This window comes from Pipistrellus kuhlii, unplaced genomic scaffold (genome assembly GCF_014108245.1).
Source record: "Pipistrellus kuhlii isolate mPipKuh1 unplaced genomic scaffold, mPipKuh1.p scaffold_m20_p_22, whole genome shotgun sequence".
Lineage (NCBI taxonomy): Eukaryota > Metazoa > Chordata > Mammalia > Chiroptera > Vespertilionidae > Pipistrellus > Pipistrellus kuhlii.
The window spans coordinates 5,808,345-5,836,343 of record NW_023425521.1 but is presented as its reverse complement, the minus strand read 5'-3'; the positions used below and the strand labels follow the sequence as shown (position 1 = coordinate 5,836,343).

Sequence of the window (27,999 nt, the reverse complement as noted above, 5' to 3'; positions counted from 1 at the left end):
AGAAACATCGATGTGAGAGACACATCGATAGGTTGCATCCTGCACGGACCCGACCAGGGCCTGGGCCGGGGAGCAGGCCCTTAATCGGACTCGAACCCAGGACCCTTTGGTCGGCAGCCGACGCTCTATCCACTGAGCCAAACCAGCTGGGGCCAGGCCTTGCAATTCCTTCAACAAGAAACGTTTATTGAGCGCTGTGGCCAGTGTGCCAGGCACCGCCGGCCGCCTGGGCCAGCGCTCTCCATGGTGCCAGCGCCCCTCCGCTAGCTCTGAAATTCAGGCCGAGGCCCCGACCAGAGACGCTGGCATCGCCTCCCCCAGGGGAGGAAGGAGCAGCTGCAGCACGGCCCTCCTGGGGTCCAGAGACCGGCGAGGAGGCAGGGGGGCCGGGAGCCACGCTCTCGGGGGGGGACAGGATGGGCCTGGCCAGCTATGTCCATTCTACACTTTTAATAAATAGTCTTGCTGCTGCCCAGGCTGGTGAGGGTGGTCCCGTGGGGCCCAGGCTCCCCAAGTTCTTGTGAGGTGCAGGGGTGGCCCTCTTCTCATGCTAGCTCAGGCTCCGGCTCTGCAAAGAGAGAGAGAGAGAGAGAGAGAGAGAGAGAGAGAGAGAGAGAGAGAGAGCGCGCACTGGGGTGAGCCCCCGCCCCTCCCAACAGGTGTCTGGGTGCCATTCTACGGGGCGGTGGGGCAGGCAGGCGCGAGGCTCCCCAGGAACAGGTCTCAGCGGACCCCTGATCCCAGGAAGGATGCCCCCCCCACAGAGGTTGCCAACAGACAGGAAGCCCCCAAAGGAGGTGGGTCCCAGCACCCAACATACATCCCATCCCCCCGCCTCTGTAGCCCAGTGCCTGGACCCCTCCGTCCCCAACCTTCCCCCCAGGCTGCATCCCCGCCCCCATCACGGCTAAGTCACTGACCAGCCTCAGCCTCATCACCCTTGGCGTCCAGCTCCTGCCACCAGTCGGCGTAGATGCCCTCCTCGTAGTCCCCCTCCCCCTCAAACTCGGCGTCGGAGGGGTGGTCCTCGGGCTCCACGGGCGGTCTGGTCTCCTCCAGCTCCATCTAGAGAAGCCCCAGGGCAGGGACAGACCGGGTCACAGAAGGCACAAGCCGGCATCAGTGCCGTCCGGGCCAAGGGGCCCGCCCACCCCATCTGTCTCAGGATCTCACACAGGGATGATAGGAGGGTTTCTCCTACCGTCCTGTTCCCCAGCCGCCCCCGCCCCGCACTGGCACCTGGGGCTCCACCAGCAGAGTCAGGGCTAGCAGACGCTTCCCCCTCTCTGCAGCCTCCTGCTGAGTATAAAAACCCGAGGACGCTGCTAGCCGTGCACACCGCCTGCCTGTGCTGTTCCCAGCCAGGAACTGGGTCTGCCCGTGCCTTGTTCATCCCTCCAGCGCCAGGATGCAGCCTTCGATGTGACCATGGCCGGGTCAGGCGTCCTCTGGTGCCCCCTGCTGGCCTCTCCCACAGGGAGCGGGATCTGTGCCTCCCCCTGCTGCCGGGGGCTGTGCCTTCCATCCACTGAGCCCAGGCCCAAACCCGGTGTCTGGCAAACAGCAATCAACACGGCTGCTACCTGCTGAGCACCTACAACCTACGTGCCAGCTCCGGACTAAGTGCCTTACAGACCTGATCTCGTGTCACTGTCACTGAGCGGGGTTAGGGGGCTATTGCCCCCCACCCCCAGAGGATGAAGAGATGAACGTTGCAGGGTTACCTATGACCTGCCCGGAGGGGGCCCACTTGGGAAGTGGAGGACCACGTCTGACCAGCACCAACGTGGCTACTCAGAGTGTAGACCCAGCCCCGTGTCCCACGTGGGGGCACGGGGCCTGAACAAAGCAGGGAGTGAAGAAGCCCTGAGCGCCCTAACCGGTTTGGCTCAGTGGATAGTGTGTTGGCCTGCAGACTGAAAGGTCCCAGGTTCGATTCTGGTCAAGGGCATGTACCTTGGTTGCAGGCACATCCCCAGTGGGGGGTGTGCAGGAGGCAGCTGATCGATGTTTCTATCTCATCTGTTTCTAACTCTCCATCCCTCTCTGTAAAAGAACAATAAGGTATTTTTAAAAAAGAGGACACCTGAGAGCATTCACCCTCAAACCCTCATTCAGAATCATTCCTTCCTGGTGTCCTGTACTCCTTCCTTCCTTCCCTGGTTCATTCAAACTCAGTTTCTGGGCGCCAGCTCCGCTGTCCCAGGCGCTGTGGGGGGGCTGGGAGTAACCTGGTCCCCCATCCTGGGTCACAGCCCCTAGGAGACTGGCTGGAGAGGGGGCTGGGGCTGAGATGGACCAGGGCTGCAAGTCAGTCCCGGTCCAGGGAGGCAGGGAGGGCCAGCGTCGGCATTGCACGCCTGGAAGACAGAGCCAGGGCACGCCGCCCGGCTTCCCGGAGGGGGCGCTGCCTGAGCTGGGCCCAGGAGAAGCCCGGCTCAGACGTACAGAGAAGGGGCAGGAGAGCACGGAGTGGGGAGGGAGGGCAGGTGCATTAAGGGACAGGAGCGTCCTGCTTCACAGCAGCGGGCTGCCGGGAGCTGAGGGTTGGCAAAGGGGCCCAGGGGTCTCCATCCTCACCCAGCCCTGAGGGCGGGGGCCGCTCACCTCATCATCGGACTGCAGGTACAGGTGCGCGAACTCCAGCAGCTCCCGCAGCTCGGCCGTCTGGTTGTGGTAGAGCGTGGCCTCCTGGGAGGAGGAGGAGAGGGAGGGGAGCTGGGCCCCACTGCCGGAGGAGGGGGAGCCAGACCCCTGGGATGTGGGCCCTCTGGCCCTTTTCCAGCTCAGGAGCCCGGACGGGTATCCGCTCCCACTGAAGCTGCTGGGAGAGCCGGTTAAGAAGGCTTCTGAGGGCCAAAACCGGTTTGGCTCATGGGATAGAGCGTCAGCCTGTGGACTCAACCGTCCCAGGTTCGATTCCAGTCAGTGGCATGTGCCTTGGTTGCGGGCACATTCCCAGGAGGGGGCGTGCAGGAGGCAGCTGATAGATGTTTCTCTCTCATCGATGTTTCTAACTCTCTCTCTCCATCCTCTCTGTAAAAAGTCAATAAAATATATTTTAAAAAGGAGGATTCTGAGGGCTCTGCGGGAAAGAGCGCCTCCTCTGGTTCGCAGTGTCTGCCCCTCAGAGGACATGGACAGTAGGACCACGTGCCCCACATCTGCCAGGGTTGCCCCAGGCTCCTAAGGGGTTTCTCAGTTGGCCCAGGCTGGGAGGTCCCTGGGGAAGCAGAGGGTGATGAGGGTGTGAAGGGAGCGGGCGGGAGCCAACAGGCATTTGTATACCTCCCACCCCCCAGGGGGTGCTGGTACGGCGAGGAGGACCAGCCCCATCTTGCCGGTGAGGAAAGGGTCAGCGGTGTTCCCAGGACCACAAAGCTGACGGGGCTGGATTTGAACCCAGGACCCCAATCACAACCCATATTTTTTTCACTTTCCATGCTGCCTTCTGAGGAAGCCAGAATTTTTTTTTTTTTTTTTTTTTTTTTTAACCAAACCACACGGTCCCCTGAGGGCCTGGAAGGCAAGGCCCACCTCCCGGGGCTGGAAGTCCTCCTCCTGCAGGCCCCAGCGGGCCCGGTGGAAGCGGTAGTACACCAGGTTCTGCTGCATGACGCCGTCCTCGGGGTCGAAGAGCATGTAGCTGGCGGCGCTGCGGGCAGCCTGGCGCACGTCGTTCACTGCGGACAGAGGAGGGGTGAGGAGTGGCCCTGCACCGCCCACCTTTAGGGGTGACCCCACCCCCCTCCACCTTTAGGGGTGACCCCCTCTCACCCACTCTCTCCTATCTCCCTCTTCAGACCAGTGCCTCAGCTGTCTCCCAGAATACCTTGGGGCGTCTCACCCCACCCAACAATAATGCAAGCTAGGATGTACTGGGCACTTGATGTGGGCCAGGCCCTCATTTAAGACTCAACGTCGCTGTCATTTCCATTTTACAGATGAGAAATTCAAGGCACAGAGAGGTCGCACCGCTGTAGAATGATGCAGAGGGGAATGAGAGGCCAGTGTGTTGCCCTCAATCTCTTAGCCAACTGGACCCATGAGGGGTCTCCTGGCTGCTGTGTGTGTGTGTGTGAAATATATTTTTATTGATTTCAAAAAGGAAGGGAAAGGGAGGGAGAGATAGAAACATCAATGATGAGAGAGAACCATTGACTGGCTGCCTCCTGCATGCTCCCTACTGGGGATTGAGCCGGCAAACTGGGCATGTGCTCCTGATGGGAATCCAACCGGGGACCCTTCACCCTTCAGTCCACAGGCCGACGCTTCACCCACTGAGCCAAACCGACTAGCGTTCTCCTGGCTCCTGGTGGGCGGCCCCTCCACTCCACCTCCGGCTTCTGTCTGAATCTTGGCATCTCTGCATTGCAGGAACCCTAGAGATTGTCCATCGCAGCCCCCACTTGGGGCCAGGATTTCCCTCAAGTGAGGGAAGCCTTAAGTCCTGGGGGTACTTCATTTTTCATAAGATTTAAAAAAATATTTTATATTATTTTTAGTGACAAAGGGAGAGTGAGAGAGAGAAATAACTATGTGAGACCAAAACATCAATCACACACCCCATACTGGGGATCAAACCCAAAACCTGGGCCTGTGCCCTGACCTGGAATTGAACCAGCAACCTTTTGGCACATAGGTTGACGCACAACCATCTGAGCCACACCGGCCAGGGCTCTGGTGCTACGTCTTATTAGCTTTGTGACTAACGGCCCCGGGCCCTCTATGTAAGCCTCAGTGTCCACATCTGAAAAATGGGTCCAGCCGAAACCAGTTTGGCTCAGTGTATCCACTGAGTGCCAACCTACGGACTAAAAGGTCCCGGGTTCAATTCCCGTCAAGGGCATGTACTCTGGTTGCGGGCACATCCCCAGTAGCGGGTGTGCAAGAGGCAGCTGGTCGATGTTTCTCTCTCATTGATGTTTCTAACTCTCTATCCCTCTTCCTTTCTCTCTGTAAAAAATCAATAAAATATATATTTTTTTAAAAGAAAGAAAAAAGAAAAAGAAAAATGGGCCCAGCAATGTCCTCTGCAGGAGGTGGGTGAGAGGATAAAGTGAGATAAATGGATGTGACAGGGCTTGGTAAACTGTCAGGTGCGGTGCAGCCGTGGGCTAGCTAGTCACTGACCCTGAGGCTGCTCCCTGTCTCTCCCTCAGCCTCTCACCCGCCCCACCCCCACCTGATCGAGGGCCCCCCCCCCCAATAGCCCTGAACTCTGAGGAACAGCTCCCCCTGACTCTGTGATGCTCCCAGCGCAGTGCTCTCCGCTCCCCACCCACCCTCAGCCCTCAGGAGGCTCACGCTTGTAGTAGGCAAACTGCAGGTAGTGATACATGGTGGCCACGAACTTCTCCACGAAGTAGCCGCCCACGTTGGGGGTCAGGTTGGCCTCACAGTCCACCTTGCACTGCAGGGATTCTGCGAAAATATCTGGGCGGGGGTTGGGGAGAAGCTGGGGTGAGACGCTGGTGGTGTGCTGAACAGCTCCGTCCCACCAAGGGGGTGACGCAGAAGACGCCCCCCCCACCCCCCAGCGCTGCCTGCAGAGCCGCTGCCATCACCGGAGACCTGGCGGCTGGGATAAGCGATGCTGAGGGAGACAGACTACTGCGGACAGGGCTGACGGACACCCACAGCTCGGCTCTCCGGGAGGGTGGCAGGTGAGGTGTGGGAGCCTCACTGACACCCAGATTAAAAAGCTCAGACAGCCCTGAGGGGCCCCTGCAGTTAGGGACTAGGTGTGATTTCTGGCCACAAGCTGCTGGGCTGTTGTTTCCCATCTGGGGCGGGCGTGGGGGGGGCACCTTTGCACCTGCATTGACCTCTGCCCCAAAGCCTGTGAACCCCACCTCCCAGGCCCTTCTGGGATGTCACGGCCTCTCTCCCCCGGGGCCCAGCACCCTGGCCGCTCCAGACTGCAGCCCTCTGCACCCAGTGGCGGGGGATCCGTTACCCGGTCCGCCTCTCTGAGCTGCCTGCACCCTCCGCACTCCCGGGGACCGGAGGACTCCGACCGCCTCCCCAGCCCTGGGTAGGCGCTCCATAGCTGTGTGAAGGGGTGGGAGCTGCTCCGGGCCGACCCCGTGGTGGCCGGAAGGACGCCCCCGGGCTGGGGCGGGGTACCTGCTATGGCGGGGTAGAAGTCCTTGAAGTCCACCTGCTCGTGGGCCCCCTCGCAGCCGGCCAGGCACCGCGCAAAGGTGGCCAGGTACTCGGCCAGGGCGCGCTCCATGTCCTCCGTGCTGCTGCGGAAGTCCCCGCTGTTGTAGAGCTTCACCGCCCGGAGGAACACGGCCTGGAGGGCAGCGAGGGGAGGGTCAGGCACCCCCTCCCCCAACTCCCTTCCTCCCCAAGTCCTAGGGGTGGGGGGGTGGGGGAGGAGCCTCAGGGCCAGCCCTCCCCTTGCACCCACCTCGTAGGGCTGCGCCTCCAGGTCGGTGAGGGGCTCCTCGGCGGCGTCCAGCAGGCCGCGGTAGTAGCTGAGATACTTGGTGGTCAGCTCGTGCTTGGGGTTCTTCTGCAGGAAGGTGTAGGCCGCCGCCAGCGCCTTCTCCAGCCGGTTAGCCTGCGGGGCGGGGCGGGGCGGGGTCAGGGTGGGTCAGCGGGGCCTGAGCCCGCCGCCCGGGAGTGAACGCACCAGGGGCTTAGGGACCGGTGTCACCCACTGCTCCGCCGCACCCGACGGGGCACCCGACGGGACACCCGACGCCCGCTGCCCGATGGGGCCGATGGGGCCGGGGCGGGGGGACGGGGGCGGCGCCCACCTTGAAGTGCGCGTAGTGCAGGTACTGGTATGGCCGGCGGCTCTGGAAGTCGCGCAGCAGCTGGCGCGGCGGGTAGGGCACCTGGAAGGCGGGCAGCGTGCGCTTGCAGCGCCGCAGGCAGGCGGCGCGCTCCAGGACGCGGCCGAAGAGCCGCAGCTCGCGGGCCCACTCGTCGCCGGGGCCCCCGGCGGGGCCGGGCGGGGGCCCGGGGGCGGCGGCGGGGCCGGGCGCGGGCGCCCCGCTGCAGTCGGCGTGGCAGAAGGCCTCGCTGTCGCGCAGCAGCCGGTGCAGCCGCAGCGCCGCCTCCAGGTAGCGCGCGCTCTCGCGCCAGCTCTCGCCCTCGTACTGCTCCAGCGCGTGCCCGTAGGCGGCGGCCAGCGGCATCAGGTCCTCGGGCGGGAAGCCCCGGAAGCTGTACTTCTCGTACTGCGCCGCCGAGCCGCCCAGCAGCAGCCACAGCAGCGCCCAGGCCGCCCGCCCCATCCCCGCGCCGCCGCCCGCGGCTCTCCAGCCGCGCGCTGTCCGGGCCGGGCCTGGGGGCGGGCGGGCGGGGCAGGGGCCGGGCCGGCGTGCCCGCTGGGTCTTAGCGCCGGGCCTCGGGCCTCCTGCAGGGTCGTGGCCTCGGTCAGGTCCCCGGAGGGCCAGAGGGCTGCGTCTCCCCTCTTTTCGGTGGGCGCCATGGGGTCCCGAGTCCTCTACGTAGCCCGCCCCCCTGTTCTTAGGCTTTTCCCTCGACAGATGGGGGGACGCTCCCCTTAAGGATGGGGAGCCCAGAAAGCTCCTCTCCACACTGTCCACCCACCTTAGGATCGTGAGGGATGTGCCACCGCCCTCTAGGCTGCCCGCGCCCTGGGGCCGGGCTTTCCGCCCATCACAGCGCCCCTCTGGCACACGCCGCACCCCCAGTCACGAAGGGGTCGCTCCCAGTGACCCCCCATCCCAGTGTCCCCCCATCCCGCAGCGGGCAGGCCACACCTGGTCTTGCCCGGCTCACCCTCCACTCCGCCCCCTCCTCCATCCCCCGACAGGAAGCCCGGGCAGCCCAGGTTTTGCAGAACAAAGTTATCTCCTCGTCCTGGGACAGTAGGGATGGGGGAGCCCCGAGACACCCTCGGATTCTGTAGCCTCCCCAGAAGAGGCTTCTGGTTTGGGGGTGCCAGCGAAAGGAGCAAGGGATGCCTCGGTCCGGCGGTCCGGCGTTAGGACCCCGGGGGCTCCAAGGGGGAAAACACACCAACACAACTTTTTCTTTTCTTTTTTTGGGTTTGGAGTCAGCTCCCACTTCTCATCTTTCCGCAGCCTCCCTCCCTCCCGCCCCGGCCAGGCCTCTCGCCCCGGGTGGGGGTGAACGGGGGGAGTCTGGAGCCCTTTGTGGCGCCTTCCCGGTCCCCAGGGCTCCCGCCGGGCCCCCTCCTCCCAGCCCACCCCCGCCGGCTGCCAGCTCACCGCCCCCGCCCCCATTCCACGTGGACCCGCCGGGCGGGGTGGGAGTGGAGACAGGAAGAGGGGGAGCCAAGGCCGGGAGCGGAGCCTCTCCTGTTCGCCCTCCCTCTGCGCCGGCCATCCCCGCTCCCGGCCATCCAACCCCGCTCTGGGCCATCCATCCCCGCTCCGGGCCATCCATCCCCGCCCCGGGCCATCCCCGCTCCGGGCACCATGTCCCGCGGCCGCTCCCTCCGGCGCCCCCCGCCGCCCCGGATGCTGCTGCCGCTGCTGCTGCTGGCCCTGGCCGTGGGCAGGGGCCTGGGCCGCGCCAGCCCGGCCGGGGGCCCCCTGGAAGACGTGGTCATCGAGCGGTACCACATCCCCAAGGCCTGCCCCCGGGAGGTGCAGCGCGGGGACTTCGTGCGCTACCACTACAACGGCACGTTCGAGGACGGCAAGAAGTTTGACTCCAGGTAAACGGGCCGGGAGGGGGGGGGCAGGCTCCCTGCTCCTCTTCCCCCGCAGCCGGGCGCCCTTAGTTCCTGGGGTCCCCTGGGTGCCCCGTTAAGCCGTGTCTGCATTCTGCATCCCCTGATCCCCCTCAAACCCCGTACACAGCGCCTTGGGTGGGGGTGGGGCTGGTCTCCCAGACACCCATCTATCTCCCCAGGGATGTGTCTTCTGCTCTCAATTTCAAACCTTTGCCTCTCCGAGGATCCTGGTTTCGAGCTCCCCAAACTCCCCCCAAAGAGCTTGAAAGTCAAGGTGAACTGCTCTCTTTCCAGCCCTTTATTTAGGGACAGGAGGAGGGGGCTGTTCTAAGCCTACAGGGTTGGGGGGAAGAGCGTGGTCCCTGGTGCATGTGAGCAGCCTGGGACCCCTCCGTTCCCACCCACCCTGACTCCCTTCGGCTTCCATCTGCGGGTTTCAGTGCCGCTGTGGTCAGAGAAGAGGGAGAACTTTCTTTTGCGGGTGGGGGTGGCTGTTAGCAGCAGCCAGCGGCCAAGCAGCTGCGTTATAATGAGGTTGGGTGAATCTGGGCGGTAGGGACCACAGCTGTCCACATGTCCGGCCTGCTGTCCCAGGCTCCCGGGGAGGGGGGAGTGTATCCCTCCCTCTCCAGGGCTACCTGCACCCCCACCTCCCTCCATCTTAGTTCCTGCCACCCGGCCAGGGCTGCCACCCATCTTGCCAGCCGTGGCGTTCCAGAGGCTGGCTTCTGCTCCGACAAGTCCACATTTCCCCCCAAACCCAGGAATACTGTTTCCATTGATTTCTAGAGAGAATGGAAGGGAGGGGGAGAGGCAGAGAGACAGAAACATGACATGAGAGAGACACACCGATTGGTTGCCTCCCAACCAGGGTGGGACTCCAACAGCCTGCGACCGAGGTACATGCTCTTTGACCGGAATTGAACCCGGGGCCCGTTAGTCTGCAGGCCGACGCTCTATCCACCGAGCCAACCCGGCTCCGGCGCTAATCCACTTTTGTTGGTGGGGGCAGGGCGGGGCTGCTTGTCAGTCTTGGTTAAACCATAGGTCTCCGTGACACACACACTCACAACCCCCCACCACACCCCAAGAAGTCAGTGCTTCTTAGACCCTCCCCCCAAACACAGCTCCTCCCACGGGAAATGGCGGCCACGGCTTTGGGGGTGGGCTGTGTATTGTAAGAACACAAACTCCAGGGTCCGAGACCCTGGTTTCCAAGCCAGGCCGTGGCCATGGATAAGAAAGGCTGCCTCTTAAAGCTTTGCTGGATTTATCTGAAACATAGAGATCACAAACCATCTGAAAAAGTCCAGTCCCTCCTTCCTAAGACTGATGAGAGGACTCCAGGCGATGAATGAAAGTGGACTTGACTCAGTGCCTGGAAGTCCGAAAGGTTCAAGACTCATCAGCCTCGATCTGGGAGAAGCAGAGGCCCTGATGATGCTTAGCTGGTGCCGGGGGCCCTCACAGCAGCCTCCCGTCATAAAACCTGCTCAGTAGGCAAAGCGAGGAGCAGGCGGTAGCTGGGAGCACAGCCCCTGACCGCCAGGAGCAGGGTGGAGGGGCGGGTGGGGGTGGGGGAGGGGTGCATTGGGCGACGACTTCCCTGGTGGGGACTCGGGAGAGCCAGGCTGATTCTGGAAAACGTTCACAACCCGTGGCCCCCTTCGGTCAATCCCCCAGCCTCCCTAACTTCTGAAAACAAAAGGAAAAAACAGTACTAAAATAAATACAAGCCATGGCACTTTTAGAGTAGGCTCTTTCAGAGCTAAAACCAATCCGTACCCCCACCAGCCCTGCTGCCCCTTCCTTTCCTCCTTGGCGGAGTGAGTCCCTGGTGCGGAGGCACAAACGGGGCTTTGGCGTGGGCGCATACCACATGTTAGCCGTGACCTTGAGTGAGTGACTTCGACTCGGAAGAAAAATGAAAACAGTCGTGCCTGCCTCACGGGGAAGGAATTAAATAAGATCACCACCAGGCATGTCCCCGGCACACGCTAACGGCTCCATAGATGCTCCTCTTCGCCTCCATGCAGCGCTGAGCGCGCCTTTGCTGCCAACAGAGAGCAGCAGGCGCCGGCGCCCAGCCCTCTCCCGGGGGTAGGAGAGCCCCGGGCTCCAGGGGGGGGGGGAAGGGAGGAGACTGGCTTTTTGTAACTGCCAGCCTCTTACATGAGGGGGGGGTTGTGGCTGACTCCGAGGGAGGTGAGGAGCATGCTGATCTACACCTGTGTACAGAGGGGCTTGTGCATGCGTATGCGCGTGTGCGCGTGTGTGTGTGTGTGTGTGCGCGTGTACCTCGGCCTGTATGTGACGGTGCGCCGAGGGGAGCACCTGGCTGTGTGCACCCTCACCTGTGCACACCCGGACCCGCTGTATCCCTTCTGTCCCCTCCGTCCCCCAGCTATGACCGCAGCACGTTGGTGGCCATCGTGGTGGGGGTGGGACGTCTCATAACCGGCATGGACCGCGGCCTCATGGGCATGTGTGTCAACGAGCGCAGACGCCTCATCGTGCCGCCCCACCTCGGCTACGGCAGCATCGGCGTGGGTGAGGAGGCTGGGCCCGGGCCGGGGGATGGCAGCATCGGCGTGGGTGAGGAGGCTGGGCCCCGGGTGGGGGATGGCAGCAGCGGTGTGGGTGAGGGGGCTGGGCCCGGGCCGGGGGATGGCAGCATCGGCGTGGGTGAGGAGGCTGGGCCCCGGGTGGGGGATGGCAGCAGCGGTGTGGGTGAGGAGGGCTGGGCGGCGGCAGCGGTGTGGGTGAGGAGGCTGGGCCCCGGGTGGGGGATGGCAGCAGCGGTGTGGGTGAGGGGGCTGGGCCCGGGCCGGGGGATGGCAGCATCGGCGTGGGTGAGGAGGCTGGGCCCCGGGTGGGGGATGGCAGCAGCGGTGTGGGTGAGGGGGCTGGGCCCGGGCCGGGGGATGGCAGCAGCGGTGTGGGTGAGGAGGGCTGGGCGGCGGCAGCGGTGTGGGTGAGGAGGCTGGGCCCCGGGTGGGGGATGGCAGCAGCGGTGTGGGTGAGGGGGCTGGGCGGCAGCAGCGGTGTGGGTGAGGGGCCTGGGCGGCGGCAGCGGTGTGGGTGAGGAGGCTGGGCCCCGGGTGGGGGATGGCAGCAGCGGTGTGGGTGAGGAGGCTGGGCCCGGGCCGGGGGATGGCAGCAGCGGTGTGGGTGAGGAGGCTGGGCCCGGGCCGGGGGATGGCAGCAGCGGTGTGGGTGAGGAGGCTGGGCGGCAGCAGCGGTGTGGGTGAGGAGGGCTGGGAAGGAGGGAAACCAGAGATGAGGAGGGGAAGGCCAAGCAGGATGCCGGGGGCTGCACCAGCGTGAGCGCCCGCCGCCCGGCCCTCACAGCGGGCCTCATCCCCCCGGACGCCACCCTCTACTTCGACGTGGTCCTGCTGGACGTGTGGAACAAGGAGGACACCGTGCAGGTGAGCACGCTGCTGCGGCCGCCCCGCTGCCCCCGCATGGTCCAGGACAGCGACTTCGTCCGCTACCACTACAACGGCACGCTGCTGGACGGCACCGCCTTCGACAGCAGGTGAGGGCGGCGGGCCGGGGCGCCGGGGACCCGGGCTCGGGGGGGGGGGGGGGGGGGGCGTCCGGGGTCTGTCCTCCCTCCTCCGGCGGCATCGCCCCTGCCTCCCTCTCCGCAGCTACAGCCGGGGCGGCACCTACGACACCTACGTGGGCTCTGGCTGGCTCATCAAGGGCATGGACCAGGGGCTGCTGAGCATGTGCCCTGGGGAGAGAAGGAAGATCATCATCCCGCCGTTCCTGGCCTACGGCGAGAAGGGCTACGGTAAGGGCACGGGCGTTCTCCGAAGCGGCTGCAGCACACACGTCCGGGGTGCGTACCGCACAGGGCACCCGCCGAGGAGGCGCCTGGGAGTGAAATCCAGCCCTCGGTGGTCCTCTCGTTCAGAAGGGGGCTGTGTTCTTTTTTCTTTTTTTTAATATGTGTGTGTGTGTGTGTGTGTATATATATATATATATATATATATATATATATATATATATATATATTTTTTTTTTTTTTTTTTTTTTTTTACAGAGAGGAAGAGAGAGGGATAGAGGGATAGAGAGCCAGAAACATCGATGAGAGAGAATCATCGATCAGCTGCCTCCTGCACACCTCCTACCGGGGATGTGCCCGCAACCAAGGCACATGCCCTTGACAGGAATCGAACCTGGGACCCTTCAGTCCGCAGGCCAACACTCTATCCACTGAGCCAAACCGGCTTCGGCAGGGGGTTGTGTTCTGATTCACACAAAGGCCCGTACAAGCTGATGGGGGGCCCCGGGGACGTACCCAGCTCCGGCCTCACAGGGGGAGCCAGGAGCAGGGCTGTGAGGGCCAGGGAAAGGCCCAGGGGAGCAGGGCTGGCACCCAGAGGCCCTCCTGGGTCCCGGAGGAGCCGGGCTTGCTCCCCACCCGTATGGTTGAAGCCTGTCCCGTCCCCAGGGACTGTGATCCCCCCGCAGGCCTCCCTGGTCTTCCACGTGCTGCTCATCGACGTCCACAACCCCAAGGACGCGGTGCAGCTGGAGACGCTGGAGCTCCCGCCGGGCTGCGTCCGGAGGGCGGCGGCCGGGGACTTCATGCGCTACCACTACAACGGCTCGCTGATGGACGGCACCCTCTTCGACTCCAGGTCCGGGGCGGCCCGAGCCTGGAGGCTGGGGCTGGGCGGGAGGCAAGGAGCTGGGGTCCCCCCGCCTCCCGGGGGCGCTCTGCGCTGTCGGCCGGGGCAGGGGCCGCCCTGACTCCCTCGCTGGCCTCCCCACCTTGCCCGGCAGCTACTCCCGCAACCACACGTACAACACCTACGTGGGGCAGGGCTACATCATCCCGGGCATGGACCAGGGGCTGCAGGGCGCCTGCGTGGGCGAGCGCCGGCGGATCACCATCCCCCCGCACCTGGCCTACGGGGAGAACGGGACCGGTAGGCCTGGGTCCCTCCGCGCCTCCCCTGAACCCCTCCGCGCCTCACAACACCGGCCACCCGCACGGTCCTGCCACACCGACTCCATCCTCTCCCCCGGGCAGTGCCCCCACCTCTCTCCCCTCCTGGGGACGTGCGCTGAGTGCGGGGAGGGGGTGGTTATGGGAGGGCGGGAACCCCAGAGCCCTGGGGAGCAGAGGCCCGGAGCTGAGGCCCAGCTCTGTTGGACGCCTCGGCGTCCTCGCCTATACAATGGGACTCGTCGCCCTGGCCAGCAGGTGAGGAACCCGGAGCTGCACGGTATGAGGGCTTTCTCACTGGCAGGCCCCCTCCCTCCCCTGCCCCCGAGGAGACCTGATTATGTGGACAAACAGCCCACCCCATTCTCGCGGGAGACCCCAGGGCAGGTTCACGGAGACCCTGAGGCTCCACCCCCACCACCCCCACCACCCCCCCAGACGCCACGCTGACCCTCTCCCCGTTCTGGTCCCAGGAGACAAGATCCCTGGCTCGGCCGTGCTGATATTCGACGTCCACGTCATCGACTTCCATAACCCCGCGGACCCCGTGGAGATCAGGACCCTGAGCCGGCCGGCCGAGGCCTGCAACGAGACCGCCAAGTCCGGGGACTTCGTGCGCTACCACTACAACTGCTCCCTGCTGGACGGCACCCGGCTCTTCTCCTCGTGGGTCTGGGCGGGGCGGGGCGGGTGGGTGGGACTAGGGGAGGGGAGACCTCCATATAGCACCCCCTTCCTTCTCCGTAAGTTCCCATCCATGGGGGAGCATAAGGGCAGAGAGGGGAAGGGAGGGTGGAGCTAGCCGCAGGGGAGCTGAGCCCTCGAGGCCACGTCTTAGGGGCAATGGCAGGATGAGAAGGGTGTCTTCTCAGCCCGGCCCCGCACTCTGCAGCGTGGAGGGGGGGGGGGGGGGGCACCGGAGGGCTGTGAACTGTGGGGCGAGGAAGGGCACTGACCTGGGACTCTGCTCCTCCCCCAGGCACGACTACGGGGCCCCCCAGGAGGCCACTCTGGGGGCCAACAAGGTGATCGAAGGGCTGGACACAGGCCTGCAGGGCATGTGCGTGGGCGAGAGGCGGCAGCTCGTGGTGCCCCCGCACCTGGCACACGGGGAGAGTGGAGGTGAGGGGCAGTCTGGCCTGACCCCCCCACCCCGTTGGCCCCTTTCGGCTGGTTCCGTAAACACCCACGCCCCCTCCAGCCTCCCCGCGGGGTGACAGGCCTGCGAGCTGGGAACACCCCGGGCGGGCGGGCTGCACCGCCAGGCCCAGCCCCTGGCCTGACCGGGACGCCCTCCCTTCTCCCCCCGCCAGCCCGCGGGGTCCCGGGCAGCGCCGTGCTGCTGTTCGAGGTGGAGCTGATGTCCCGGGAGGAGGGGCTGCCCGAAGGCTACCTGTTTGTGTGGCACCAGGACCCGCCCGCCAACCTGTTTGAAGACCTGGACCTCAACAAAGACGGCGAGGTCCCGCCGGAGGAGGTGGGTGAAGATGCGACCCTCACAGGAGCCCTTCCCACACCCTCACCTGGCAGGGTGGCCTCTAGCAGGAACGGGTGCATGCCTGCCCTCCTGTCTGGGCCCGTGTGCCCGCCCCTCTGTCTGGGCCCGTGTGCCCGCCCCTCTGCCGGGTCCCTGAGCTGTCGGTTCCTGTCCCTGCGTCTCTCCCACACACGGGCGGCCCTGGCCCCGCACAGGACCCCAGCCCCGGCTCCTCCCCTCCGTCCTCGCTGGCTGGCCTCCCCTGGGGTCCTTTTAAAAAACAAAACAAAAACAAACAAACAAACAAAAAAATATATATATATATATATTTTTTAATATATTTTTTATTAATTTTTTAAATATATTTTATTGATTTTGTACAGAGAGGAAAGGAGAGAGAGAGTTAGAAACATCAATGAGAGAGAGTCATTGATCAGCTGCCTCTTGCACACCCCCCACTGGGGATATGCCCGCAACCAAGGCACATGCCCTTGACCGGAATCGAACCAGGGACCTTTCAGTCCCCAAGCCGATGCTCTATCCACTGAGCCAAACCGGTCTCGGCATTATTTTATTGATTTTTTACAGAGAGGAAGGAGAGGGATAGAGAGGTAGAAACATTGATGAGAGAGAAACATCTATCAGCTGCCTCCTGCACACCCACTACCAGGGATGTGCCTGCAACCAACGTACATGTCCTTGACCGGAATCAAACCGGGGACCTTTCAGTCCAATGCTATATCCAGAGCCAAGCCGGTTTCGGCATCCCCTGGGGCCCTTGCCAAGGTCCCCAAAGCTGCTCCGGCACGAGGCTCACGCCCCCGCCCCCGCCCCGCTCTCCTTTCCCCAGTTCTCCACCTTCATCAGGGCTCAGGTCAGCGAGGGCAAGGGCCGCCTCATGCCGGGGCAGGACGCGGACAAGACCATCGGCGACATGTTCCAGAACCAGGACCGCAACCAGGACGGCAAGATCACCGCCGAGGAGCTCAAACTCAAGTCCGACGAGGACCAGGAGCGGGTTCACGAGGAGCTGTGAGCGCCGAGCCCGGGCCGGGCCCCACACCGACGCCCGCGTCCGGGCACCGTGGGCAGAGGGGGGACGCCCAGCAGTCACCCCCCCCCCTCTGCGGGGACGAGGTCTGAGAGCATCTCAGTGGTCAGAGACAGCCCGGTCTCCCCACCAGCCCGAGCACGATCCACAGCGCAGACCTCTCCCCGTGCTTCTCCTCCGGCCCCGCACCAGCTCCTTCGGAGCCACAGCCAGTCTGGGGGCTGGGGGAGGCTGGGGCTGGATGGGCCATTGCTGGCCCCCACCCGCCCCTCCGCGTCACCACGGAGCACGGCCAAGCCAATCATTTCTATTTCCCCACACTCCCTGTTTGTCCTTTTCCTCACCATCCCCAGGCCTGCCCCCTTCCCGTCATGGCAGCTCCCCAGGGGCGTGGGCCGGGGCTGGCAGAACCCCGTCTTCCTCCCACAGCCACAGCTGGCTCCAGAGGAAGGGGAGCCTCAGGAGAGCAGCCCTACCACCCCAGGCCCCTGCCCCTGCGCCGTCCCCGTCCGTCTGTCCCCCCCCCAGCGCTGCTGGGTACCTCAGGGAGCTGCAGGTCCGGGCTGGGCCGTGTCACCTTTCATCCCTGAAGGCGGCTGAGGGGCTGAGGGGGAGGAAGGAATAAAAGGGCAGGGTGAGGAGGTGGGTCTTGGAGCTATGAAATGATTGAGAGCCGAGATAAACCCGGAAGGGCTCACTGGGGCCGGGGGGAGGGGAGGGGCAGAGCTCTGCACTCAGAGCTCAGCTGGTGTCGGATCTCCTTCTCCTCGGTGACGAATAAAAGACCCAACCAGAGGCCTCCGGAGTGGTCTTTCCCTGGGGAGGCTCTGAGACCCAAGGACTGAGAGGAGGGGAACCGAGCAGGCCATGCCCGCGCCCGCGCCCGAGCGCAAGGCTGTCCCTGGGTCTCCGTCTCCTCCCTCCAGAGCCTCCTGCCTCCCCAGTCCAGTCCCTCGGCCCTAATCCTGGGCAGGGAGCCCCTGGGCAGGGAGCGGGTGACCACCGAGAGGGGCCTGCAGGGGAGGTGCGGACAGATGATCCCTGTCTCCTCACTGTCCCGAGTGAATGGAAAGACGTGGTCTGTGACCTCAAACACCACACACAAAGCTCAGAGATAAATCAGAGGCCGGACTCCGCCCTCACATTAGATCATTCCCAAAACTGACATTCCCACCTCTCCCTGCTCCTGGCTGCAGGCCATTCCCACCCGCCCGTCCTCCCTCTGGTCACAGGAAAGGAACTGAGTGAATCTCCGGGTCCTGGGGGAGGTGTTGGCAGCAGCCACCAGCCAGGCCATCGGCCCTCACCTGCCCTGCCATGGGGATGACCCAGAGCATCCCGGGACCAGGGTGGAGGAGGTGCTCAGGAGAGAAAACGATGGGACTGGCCACTGATCTGCCCCTCAAGATTTCCTTCCTGCCCAGGATCCTGAGACGTGACCTCCCCATGGCCACTTCCTGTCCCAAAGCATCCGGAGGCACCTCAGGGCCTGACACCAGCTACCCTCAGCCTTAGGTGAAAACCTCTCCTCCCCCAAACCTACCCATGCGGGGGGGCAGGATGCAGGCCCCCTTTGGCCAGAAACACCCTACCCTCGCTCTAGCTCCTCGCCATGGGGTGTGGCCGTTCCTGGTCCTTCCTTGGCCACCGGCAGACTAGACCTGCCGGGTCGCTGTGAGGTTTAGTGGCGCACACAGGAGGTGCCGCACAGGATCCAGCCCCCAGACCCGAGGCTTTCCTCCAGATAAACATTTCCAATAACCTGGCACCCATGGGAAGGGTGAGGGGCCGGATGTCTGAGGACAGGCTAAGGAAACACAGGGTAATGTGGTGGGTCTACATTTTCTTCAAAAGGCACCCTAGAGAAAGGTCAATTAGTTCTTTTCGAAAAAGTATTTTTATTGATTTCAGAGAGGAAGGAAGAGGAAGAAAGAAACATCAATGAGGAGGGAGAATCTGACAGGCTGCCTCTCACACGCCCCCTCCTGGGGACCGAGCTGCAATGCCTGAACCAGAACTGAACCGTGACCTTCTGGTTCAGAGGTTGATGCTCAACCACTGGGCCACGCTGGCCGGGCTCAGCTAGTTCCTCACCAAGTCAACAGGGAGGGGAGAAGGGAAAAGACTTTGAAGAACAGACAAGACAAGACAACATAAACTACTTCTAGTTTGCTTTGCCACAGAGCGACTTCTCCCTCCAGGTCCGAGGTCCCACGCCCACCCCCACTTACGTCACCCATTTTAGTGGCCCTGGATCCGCAAGAGGAAGGAAGGACAGGAATCAAGGGCATCAGGGAAAATCGACACCCCAATGGACCCCTTGGGGGGACTTCTAAAGGGCTCTGCACACAGGGCTGGCCAGACCCAGCGGATCCCAACTGAATTCCCAGTTTACCAGCTGCATCAGAATAAAGGCAAACTGCTCCTGCCTGCCTGCCATCCCGACCCCCGCAGACATCCTCAGGCTGCGCTCACAGCGTCGTCTGGGCTAATGCAGAGGTTTCCAAACCACGTTCTGTGGATCCCTGGCAGCTTCTTGGGAGGTTCCTGCACCTCCAGGACCAACGGGTACAGGCTCTGTCCCACCCCCCAAACCTCGAAATCAGAACAGCTCTGGTTTCTCCATTTATTTCGATCCACTTTACACATTTGATTTGTTTGAAGAACAGCATCCCACGTTAAACATTTCCGAAAACCAGAATCCTGGACCACACGACCCCCGGAATGCAAACAGCCTGCAGGTCCGACTCATCTGGAGTGGCTTCTGCTCCTCCCACCTGCCAGGGCCTCCCTCAGGCCTTGGAGAGCTCACAAGAATGTGCCAGGGGAAGGGGGAGGGGAGGGTACGGACCCAGCAGCAAGGGGATGACCTGAGCTGCCCTCTGCACACACCAGGCTCACCTCGGAGCGGCCCCCGGAGGCTCCCCTCCCTCCGCTCTCACCCTGCGCCCGCCTCTCAGGAGCCCCACGTCTCCACCCCGTCCCCCTGGTGCAGGATGTGCTGCAGCAGCCCGTTGACCACGTCCAGCGTCTCGTCCTTCTCCAGCACAATGTCGTAGGAGGCCATGTAGCGCTCCCGCTGCTCCTCCACCTGCCCGGGGAGGGGGAGGGGAGACGGAGAGTCCCTGAAATGCCCACCCTCTGCCCACTGCCTCCGCCTCCAACCACTGCCTCTGCCTCCGCCCACCGCCTCTGCCTCCGCCTCTGCCCACCGCCTCCGCCTCCGACCACTGCCTCTGCCCACCGCCTCCGCCCACGGCCTCCGCCTCTGCCCACTGCCTTGGCCTCTCAAACACCTGGAGTGGGGGGAGGAGTGCATTCAAGCCACAGATCCCCTAGACCCGTGGTTGGCAAACTGTGGCTCACGAGCCACATGCGGCTCTTTGGCCCCTTCCACAAAATATCATGGCCTGGGCGAGTCTATTTTGAAGAAGTGGCGTTAGAAGTTTTAAAATTTTAGCTCTCAAATTTCAGTCATCGTGCTGTTGATACTTGGCTCTGTGGACTAATGAGTTTGCCGACCACGGCCCTAGAGGAGTTCAAGGTCACAGGGCCTGCCTCTTGGAGCCGCAGATGGCAATGGGCACAGGCTGCCACAATAAACTCTGGGGCCAGAAGGTCAGCGACCAGGATTAAAACTTAAAAGCCAGACGTGACCTCTAATCCACGTGGACTGGATTTCCACAGGCTCCAGCATGCGGGGAGCCTTCCATCCACACCGTGCCGCGGCCCCCGCCGGCCGTCCTGCTTCCACCCGCCGGCCTCTGTGCGAGTGTTTTTCTCTCTAAACTGGGGACCCGCATCCTGAAACCCGGCGTCTCCCATCGCAGTGATGCTCGACAGGTCTGACTTGGGAGGACCAGCCACCAGCCCGCCTCTTCCTCCCCAGCGTCCCCCGGGCAGGTGACTCAGCCTCCTCGCCGGCTTCCTCGGCTGTAAAATGGTGCAGCCGTCACTCCCTCACCGGCTGCTGTGAGGACTGAGGGGTTAATGACCCCACACACGCTGAGCACTCAGTGGGACCCCAATGAGGGGCCTGGCATTCCCCTGCCTCTGAACTCACTCAGCGCTGGCTCTCGCGCGTTCATTGCTGGCTACCTCATCTTCCTATGAGATTCGGGATTTCCTCCCGAAGAACACGCCTCCTGTCTTACCTCTGTGCCTCCAATACTGAGTGCCGGGGGCAGCACACGGGTGTCCGGTGAGCACGTGGACAGAAGCTGCGGGGGAAGCAGCCACGGAGGCGGCGGCCCCGGCCCCCCACCTACCTTGTCGTTGAGGAAGCCGATCTTGAGAATGTTCTCCACGCCCTGAACGCCGTCGGCCATGGTGAGGTCCCCCATGGTGTCCCCCAGCAGCAGCACGTTGGTCTTGCCCTGCAGCTGCTGGAAGTAGCTGGAGTTCCTGCACACGGAGCTGTTCTTGTTGTACGTGTGAATGAGCTGGCCCTTGAAGCCCCGCAGGAAACCCTGAAGGACCGAGAAGAGAGACCCACCGAAGGGCTCCAGGGACCCGTCCGGCTCCGGTGTACCCCTGCCTCTGCCAAAGAGACAGGGAAATCCTACAAGCCCCAGGCAACGCCAAAGCCGCCTTGTGGTCTAAGCCAGGAGTCGGCAAGGGAGGGCCTGCGGGTCGAACGTGGCCTATTTTTGTAAATTAGGTTTTGCTGGCCCACACACCTGCCTGTTGGTTCCCGTCTGCCTGCGGCTGCTTTTGGCACGGCAGAGCCGGGAGCGGGGGGTGGCTGCCACAGAGGCTGTGTGGCCCGTCCAGCCACAGATGATAACGCTTATGGTTCCTGGTTTAAACTTTTCCGCAACGACCGTGTTTCCCCGAAAATAAGACATCCTCCGAAAATAAGACCTAGCGCGACTTTGGGAGAAAAAATTAATATAAGACACTGTCTTATTTTCGGGGAAACAGGGTAGGAGCCATCCAATATGGCTGGTCACCTACTCTGGTGGAAGCATGAAGCCCGTTCAGGCTGTGTGTGCACTAAGCCTTCCCTGATTAGCCACAGGACAAAGGCATGGAAATTCCGGCCACTGGTTTTAAGGGGAAAAAGTTAGAACGTGGGCAAATCAGAGCAGCCCACCGCTGGCCCTAGAAAAACAAGCCCTGGAGTACCCAGGACGGCGCATGACGTGACAGTGACGTGGGGCCTGCTGGACCCCATGGCAGAGAGCCGTTGGCCAAACACCAAAGAGCAGGTCCTTCAAAAGTAACTGTCTTCTCTGACTGGTTTGGCTCAGTGGATAGAGCGTTGGCCTGCAGACTGAAGGATTCCAGGTTCGATTCCGGTCAAGGGCATGTACCTCGGTTGCAGGCACATCCCCAGTGGGAAGTGTGCAGGAGGCAGCTGATGGATATTTCTCTCTCATCGATGTTTCTAACTCTCTATCCTTCCCTCTCCCTTCCTCTCTGTAAAAAAATCAATAAAAATATATTTAAAAAAAAAAAAAAAAGTGACTGTCTTTAGAGGGCATAAGTAAATAGGTGAGGACTGCCCGCGGACACAGAAGCCAGCCCGCCTTCCGCTCCCTCTCCTCCCGGGTTAGGGCTAACGTTTAGGGTGAAGTGCCCTGGCCGGTGGCTCCCGCCCACGTCCACTCCCAGCCCAAAGCGATTTGACGTGGCTCACATCTTCGTCGAAATCCATGTAGTTGGACACCACGTGGATGTTGGGGTGGAACACTTTCCTCTGCCGGACGATTTCCTCCAGGACGTCGCCGATGCCCGCGGAGAAGATGAAGAGGGGGATGTTGTTTTGGTGGAGGGTGTTGAAGAACGTCTTGTATCCCTCCCTGGAGAGAGAGGAGCAGATTCTGAAACGGCACTGCCTCTACTGCCGCTCTGCATTTCACCAACCAGACCTGCGTGCCCCCGTGCCCCTCCCAGTGGGTGCCAGCCTTCCCTATTCTGACTTCATGCCAGCGCCGATTAGCTTTCCTGAACTTCGTACGAACAGGCGTGTGTATTTTTGCTTTTGCCTCTGTATTACACCTGAACCCCGAATAACACAGGGGTGAAAGGTGCTGACCCCTGTGCAACAGGAAATCCACGTACAACCTGTGATGCCCCCAACCCTTGACTACAGCTGTCCCTCAGCATCTGCGGGGGGATTGGCTCTAAGACCCCACGGATACCAACACCCAAGGCTGCTCAAGTCTGTCTCTCTCTCTCTCTCTCTCTCTCTCTCTCTCTCTCTCTCTCTTTTTTTTTTTTTTTTTTTATATTTTATTGATTTTTTACAGAGCGAAAGGGAGAGGGATAGAGAGCTAGAAACGTCCATGAGAGAGAAACATCGACCAGCTGCCTCTTGCACGCCCCCTACCGGGGATGTGCCCGCAACCAACGTACATGCCCTTGACCAGAATCAAACCTGGGACCTTTCAGTCCGCAGACCGACGCTCTACCACTGAGCCAAACCAGTTTTGGCTCAAGTCTCTTATAGAAAACGGCATGGCCCTGATCGATGTGGCTCAGCTGACTGGGCGTCGTCCCACGCTTGGAAAGGTTGCCGGTTCGATTCCCCGTCAGAGCACATGCCCAGGTTGTGGGCTCGATTCCCAGTGTGGGGCGTGCAGGAGGCAGCTGATCAATGATTCTCTGTCATGACTGATATTTCTATCTCTCTCTCCCTTCCAGAAATAATAAAAATAATATTTATAAATAAGTAAAAATAAAATTTTTTAAATAGTGTAGAACAACACACACACTACCAGCAGACTGCTTCCAAGGAAGTACCCAAGTGTAGGACATTCTTTAGCCACAGCCAGAGAGGGAAAGCAAAACCTTCCCCCTTCATGGCGCCAGGTCTCTCCTAACTCCCAGCAACTAACTCCTCTCCTCCCTCTTCCAGCCTCTCTTTGTGAGCAAACCAGTTCGCAATGTTCCCCACAGCACGTAGCTTACCTCAGCATGGCGTTGGACTCTCTGACCACCTGGGCTATCTGAGACTTCTGAATCTTCTGCTGACACAGGAGATCGTGTGCTTTGGTCCACCTACACACAAACACCCCGCAGACCCCCGATTCAGATCAGCAAGATGACCTTTCCCTTCTCAGGGCCAAGTCCCCTCTGAAAGCACTGACAATGGAGGTGGCCTCATCCGTTTCCACGGAACCATTTCCTGGAGAACCCTGGCTGTCCTTAAAAAAGGAGGGTGAGCTGAAACCGGTTTGGCTCAACGGATAGAGCGTCGGCTTGAGGACTGAAGGGTCCCAGGTTCCATTCCGGTCAAGGGCATGTACCTGGGTTGCAGGCACATCCCTGGTAGGGGGTGTGCAAGAAGCAGCTGATCGATGACTCTCTCTCATCGATGTTTCTAGCTCTCTATCCTTCTCCCTTCCTCTCTGTAAAAAATCAATAAAATATATTAAAAAAAAAAAAAAAAGGAGGGTGAGCCCAGCATGCATGGCTCGGTTGGTTGGAGCTTCATCCCGTTAAACCTAAAGGCTGCAGTTTCGTTTCCTGGTCAAGGCACATACCTGGGTTGCGGGTTCAATCCCTAGTCAGGATATATACAGAAAATAACCAATGGAGCCTGGCTGGCGTGGCTCAGTAGATGGAGCATCGTCCCATGAACTAAGAGGTTCTGGGTTCAATACCCAGTCAGGGCACATGCCTGGATTGTAGGCACCATCCCCAGTAGGAGGTGTGCAGCAGGCAGCTGATAGATGTGTCTCTCTCATTGATGTTTCTCTCTCTCTCCCTCCCCCCCCCCCGCCTCCCTTATTCCTTATCTAAAAATCAATAAAAACATTTTAAAAATAAAGATAACCAATCCACATTCTCTCTCACTCTCTCCCCGTTCCCCTTGCTCTAGACCAGCGTTCTCAACCTATGAGTCATGACCCCTTTAGGGGCCGAACGACCCTTTCACAGGGGTCGCCTAAGACCATCGGAAAACACAGACATTTACATTACGATTCATAACAGTAGCAAAAGTACAGTTATGTAGTAGCAACTAAAATAATTTTATGGTTGGGGAAATGTATTAAAGGGTTGTGGCAATAGGAAGGTTGAGAACCACTGCTCTAGAATTAATAAGCATATCCTTGGGTGAGGATTAATAAAACACAAAACAAGACTGTGAGAAGGCAACATGACTTGGACACAAGAGGTAGATGAGTTAACTGCTGAAGTCAAAGCTCTTCTGAACCCCTTCCTCCGTGAGCTCACTCGGAGAACTGGGGCTCTGTCCAGGGGTACTGGTTTCTACAGGAAGGTTATCTTCCAAAGCATGGACTCCCCCACACCTAGGGGCTTCTAACTCATCCGAGGATGCTTGGCGGGCCACCATGCCAGCAGCTGTCACAGTAGCTCCAGGTGTGTCTGGACAATCGGTTCTACTAGTTGGGCCTGTGGCATTCAGTTAAGCATCCAGTAAGTTAAGGAAGTCTGTCATCTCATCAAAGCTCTGGAAAACCAGCCCCTCCCAGGCCAGACCGCCGCAAGGAAAGGCAAGGGCGTTCACCACCACTCACCACTCCACCATATGAGGCGCCTTCTCCTTGGCGGTCCGCTGTGGGTCAATCTCAATTGGGTAATATTGGTGAAGGAGCGCCTTCAGCTGGGGCAGCCAAAGAAGAGAAAAGCCATTAGTCTCTCAGGTTTTCCCCAGCAAAGTCCTACTGTTCAGCACAAGAAAAAAAAATCAGGCCGATGGGTGTGGCTCAGTGGTTGATCTGTGATCTATGAACCAGAAGGTAACGGTTTGATTCCTGGTAGGGGCACATGCCCAGGTTGTGGGCTCAATCCCCAGTAGGGGGCAAGTAGGAGGCAGCTGACCCATGATTCTCTCTCATCATTAATGTTTCTATCTCTCCCTCTCCCTTCCTCTCTGAAATCAATAATGAAATATACACACATACACTAATATGTGTGTGTGTGTGTGTGTGTGTGTGTGTGTGTATGGGGTTAAATGCAAAGATCACACACTGACCAAGACAGAGAGCTCCTGCCCTGATAGATTTGGCTCAGTGGACAGAGTTTCCACCTGCAGACTGACGGGTCCCAGGTTCAATTCTATTCAAGGGCACATGTGTCCTTGGGTAAGTTGCTCTATGTCTCCAAACCCGCTTTCCCATCTGTTAGGTGGAGACAATAATGGATCCAGTCCCCTCTTGAAGTTGTGGGGTTACATAACGAACACTGAAGTCTCTTGTAAACTCTATAGCTAACCATGAGCATAACACCCACAACTCCAACTACCCATTATCATCCTGAGACACGCCCGAAAGCCAGGACAAGTGGCGCAGGGAACAGACAGCTGAACAAACGGAAGAGCAATGTACAGCAGATACAGAAGGTCACCTCCCTAGAGATAACGTCTAGGCCTCAGTTACAGTTCAGCTCCAGGCCCGAGAAGACAGCAAAAGCAGGCGGGGGACCCAGGACCAGCTGCCATGACTAACAGACGCCCTGCCTGACACTGGCCCATCGGTGGAGACCAGGACCTGGAGCAGCACACCAAGAAAAGGGATGACTATTCCACTGAAACCCTCCCTAAGATTCCCGCCTACGAGAGAGAGATAAAAGAACCCAGTGCCAGGAGCCCTCAGGCTCTACCCCTCTCCCCCTTCTTGCAACCTGGGCAGCGATGGGCTGGGTGGCAGCAGCAGTTCATCCCGGGCAAACCCCCTAAACCTCCGCAAAGCCCCCTTTTCTCTGATGTCTTTGTGAGCCAAGCAGCCCAGCCTAGGCTCATTTCCCCAGCCCCTCCTTGTTCCACTGTCCCCAGCTTCTTTTCTTTTTTATTTTTTAATATATATTTTATCGCCAAAACCGGTTTGGCTCAGTGGATAGAGAATCGGTCCGAGAACTGGACGGTCCCAGGTTCGATTCCAGTTAAGGGCATGTACCTTGGTTTTCGGGCACATCCCCAGTAGGAGGTATGCAGGAGGCAGCTGGTTGATGTTTCTCTCATCGATGTTTCTAGCTTTCTATCCCTCTCCCTTCCTCTCTGTAAAAAAATCAATAATAAAATATATTAAAAGAATAATAAAAAAATAGAAAAAAATAAAATTCACAATACTTTAAATATATATATATATATATATATATATATATATATATATATAAATTGATTTTTTTTTTTTTTTTTTACAGAGAGGAAGAGAGAGGAATAGAGAGTCAGAAACTTCGACGAGAGAGAAACATCAATCAGCTGCCTCCTGCACACCCCCAACAGGGGATGTGCCCACAACCAAAGCACATGCCCTTGACCGGAATCGAACCTGGGACCCTTCCGTCCGCAGGCCGACGCTCCATTCACTGATTGGTGCTGTGAAGTTTTTCCTGCACTAAGTCAAGAACCCACACACTCTGGGTTGGCCCGAGGCATTCCCCCGCCCAGGGTCAGGTCCCCCTGCCAGGAACCATCTGTCTTGGCCAACACGGAGAAGCTCTCCCAATGTACTAACACAGGTCCCCCTGAGCGAAAGAACACCAAAAAACGTTCCCTTCGTCTTCGAAGGTCTGGGAGGCCGGCTGGCCCGGGGGCGCCGCATCTGGACTCTCCGATCCTAAGCAGGAGCCACGCGAAGTAACACAGGACAGCAATGCTGAGCGGAGGAGGGGCGAGCTCACCTTCTCCCGGCACTCCTCGCTGATGATCTTGCTGTCGTCCAGAATATCTGCAAAAACACAAAGCTCCCTTCACTCCCCCCTCAGAAGCCATCGCCCTGTCGGGCCCAACAAGGCAAGCTGGCAGGGGACTGACTTACTGTAGGAAGAAGGGCAGGGCTTCCCGTTATAGGCAAATCTGCTCAGGGTCCTGTCAAAGTCAGAAATGACCTGAAATGCAAGAGAGAGATGACGCCTAGGGGGGCTCCTCCTGGGGTGGCCCCGCCTCCGCCGCCGCCGCCTGGAGGAGGATGATGATGAAAGTCCGAGGGCTCAGCGTCCAGATGGGGGGTCAGGGAGGGCTCCGGAGGGAGGGAGGCCTAATCCCAGTAGCTCAGCGCTAACCCTCAGGGGGCCCAACCTGGGGTAGGCGGAAGGGAGTGCTAAGAATCACGATCCCTTGGGCTCTTTCAATAGCACCCATCTGGGCGCCCCAGGCCCTTCCTTCAGGGCCCATCTCCCTCCACATTGGCGGTTTCCTGGGGAGCCCGCCGCGCTGGGGAGTGTGGGGAAAGAGGCCCAGGGTCTGGGTGGGTGCTTTCTGCCCCATCAGAGGAAGCAGCACGACCCTGCAGAGCAGGGGGGGCTCTTCCCCAAACGGGCGAACCCACCCGCTTGCCCCAGGCCCCGGGCCATTCCTAGAGGCTGAGGGCTTGCAGGTGCCGCAGCCAGACGGGCGGCTCCTCGGCAGGACGCCCCGCGCCCCCCGCGCCCGCCCCCAGCCCCGCGGTACCTGCAGGCGGTCCCGCCCGCCCCTGCGGAGGGCGCCCACGATCTCCTGCACCCGCCCGGGCTGCCGCATCAGGACCGTGGCCTTCATCAGGGGGCGCACCTGCCCGAGACCCAGAGAACGGTGACCCCGGCGCCGGGCCCGAGGGCAGCGGGGGTGCAGCGGGGGCTCCGGCCGGGCTGGGGCGCTACTGGCCGCGGCGGGCCCGGGCGCCCCGCTGGAGGCCTCGGCGCGCCCGGGGGGTCGGGGCCCGCGCCTCGCGGGCCGGTCCCTCCCGCCTCACCTCCTCCGCCATGGTGCCCGCCGCCGGCCGCCGGCCGCCGTGCCCGCCCCGCCGCCGCACTGCGCAGGCCCGTCCCGCCCCGGAGCGCACCGGGCGGGGCCTGCGGGGGCGGGCCGGGGGCGCCGCGCCCCACGCGGGGGCTCTGTGTTGAGGGTGACGGTGCCAAGGAATTGGGGT

The 27,999-nt window shown here is 61.0% G+C and overlaps 3 protein-coding genes across 6 annotated transcripts; 1 reads left to right on the top strand and 2 right to left on the bottom strand.

Moving 5' to 3' along the window:
• Positions 1–169: 169 nt before the first annotated feature.
• Positions 170–7,331, bottom strand: P3H4 (prolyl 3-hydroxylase family member 4 (inactive)). Its single transcript, XM_036451308.2, has 8 exons — positions 6,771–7,331; positions 6,419–6,571; positions 6,130–6,301; positions 5,308–5,436; positions 3,538–3,683; positions 2,608–2,691; positions 921–1,065; positions 170–568 (listed from the first exon to the last, which is right to left on the bottom strand). The coding sequence occupies exons 1-8, from the start codon at positions 7,251–7,253 to the stop codon at positions 546–548; spliced, it is 1,335 nt and encodes a 444-aa protein (XP_036307201.1). The 5' UTR covers positions 7,254–7,331; the 3' UTR covers positions 170–545.
• NT5C3B (5'-nucleotidase, cytosolic IIIB) lies at positions 1,085–27,895 on the bottom strand. 3 transcript variants are annotated; one of them, XM_045586269.1, is made up of 11 exons: positions 27,823–27,895; positions 27,543–27,641; positions 26,911–26,980; positions 26,774–26,820; positions 24,670–24,755; positions 23,096–23,185; positions 21,822–21,984; positions 20,449–20,649; positions 19,136–19,271; positions 16,174–16,186; positions 1,085–1,096 (listed from the first exon to the last, which is right to left on the bottom strand). In XM_045586269.1, the coding sequence occupies exons 1-9, from the start codon at positions 27,832–27,834 to the stop codon at positions 19,137–19,139; spliced, it is 903 nt and encodes a 300-aa protein (XP_045442225.1). In that variant the 5' UTR covers positions 27,835–27,895; the 3' UTR covers positions 1,085–1,096; positions 16,174–16,186; position 19,136. The 3 variants fall into 3 exon arrangements, with proteins under 3 accessions (XP_045442225.1, XP_045442223.1, XP_036307397.1); XM_045586267.1 differs by lacking the exons at positions 1,085–1,096; positions 16,174–16,186 and adding an exon at positions 4,712–4,724 and having other exon boundaries at positions 19,123–19,271; positions 27,823–27,891; XM_036451504.2 differs by lacking the exons at positions 1,085–1,096; positions 16,174–16,186 and having other exon boundaries at positions 18,815–19,271; positions 27,823–27,891.
• FKBP10 (FKBP prolyl isomerase 10) lies at positions 8,245–16,975 on the top strand. Of its 2 annotated transcripts, none has more exons than XM_036451307.2 (10): positions 8,245–8,668; positions 11,091–11,281; positions 12,038–12,227; positions 12,343–12,488; positions 13,152–13,341; positions 13,487–13,632; positions 14,126–14,318; positions 14,632–14,774; positions 14,966–15,129; positions 15,980–16,975. In XM_036451307.2, the coding sequence occupies exons 1-10, from the start codon at positions 8,427–8,429 to the stop codon at positions 16,163–16,165; spliced, it is 1,791 nt and encodes a 596-aa protein (XP_036307200.2). In that variant the 5' UTR covers positions 8,245–8,426; the 3' UTR covers positions 16,166–16,975. The 2 variants fall into 2 exon arrangements, with proteins under 2 accessions (XP_036307200.2, XP_036307198.1); XM_036451305.2 differs by having other exon boundaries at positions 8,249–8,668; positions 11,091–11,236.
• Positions 27,896–27,999: the final 104 nt, after the last annotated feature.

Excerpts from the sequence above, each read along its gene's own strand:
- P3H4 (XM_036451308.2), bottom strand. The coding sequence starts at position 7,253 with ATGGGGCGGGCGGCCTGGGCGCTGCTGTGGCTGCTGCTGGGCGGCTCG. Across the intron at positions 6,572-6,770 it reads TGCACTACGCGCACTTCAAG|GCTAACCGGCTGGAGAAGGC; the intron begins GTGGGCGCCGCC and ends CCCGCCCCGCAG. Across the intron at positions 3,684-5,307 it reads GCAGTTTGCCTACTACAAGC|TGAACGACGTGCGCCAGGCT; the intron begins GTGAGCCTCCTG and ends CTCTGTCCGCAG.
- NT5C3B (XM_045586269.1), bottom strand. Across the intron at positions 26,981-27,542 it reads GCGGGCGGGACCGCCTGCAG|GTCATTTCTGACTTTGACAG; the intron begins GTACCGCGGGGC and ends CTTGCATTTCAG. Across the intron at positions 23,186-24,669 it reads GCGCCTCATATGGTGGAGTG|GTGGACCAAAGCACACGATC; the intron begins GTGAGTGGTGGT and ends GTTTGTGTGTAG.
- FKBP10 (XM_036451307.2), top strand. The coding sequence starts at position 8,427 with ATGTCCCGCGGCCGCTCCCTCCGGCGCCCCCCGCCGCCCCGGATGCTG. Across the intron at positions 13,342-13,486 it reads GGCACCCTCTTCGACTCCAG|CTACTCCCGCAACCACACGT; the intron begins GTCCGGGGCGGC and ends CTTGCCCGGCAG. Across the intron at positions 14,775-14,965 it reads GGCACACGGGGAGAGTGGAG|CCCGCGGGGTCCCGGGCAGC; the intron begins GTGAGGGGCAGT and ends TCCCCCCGCCAG.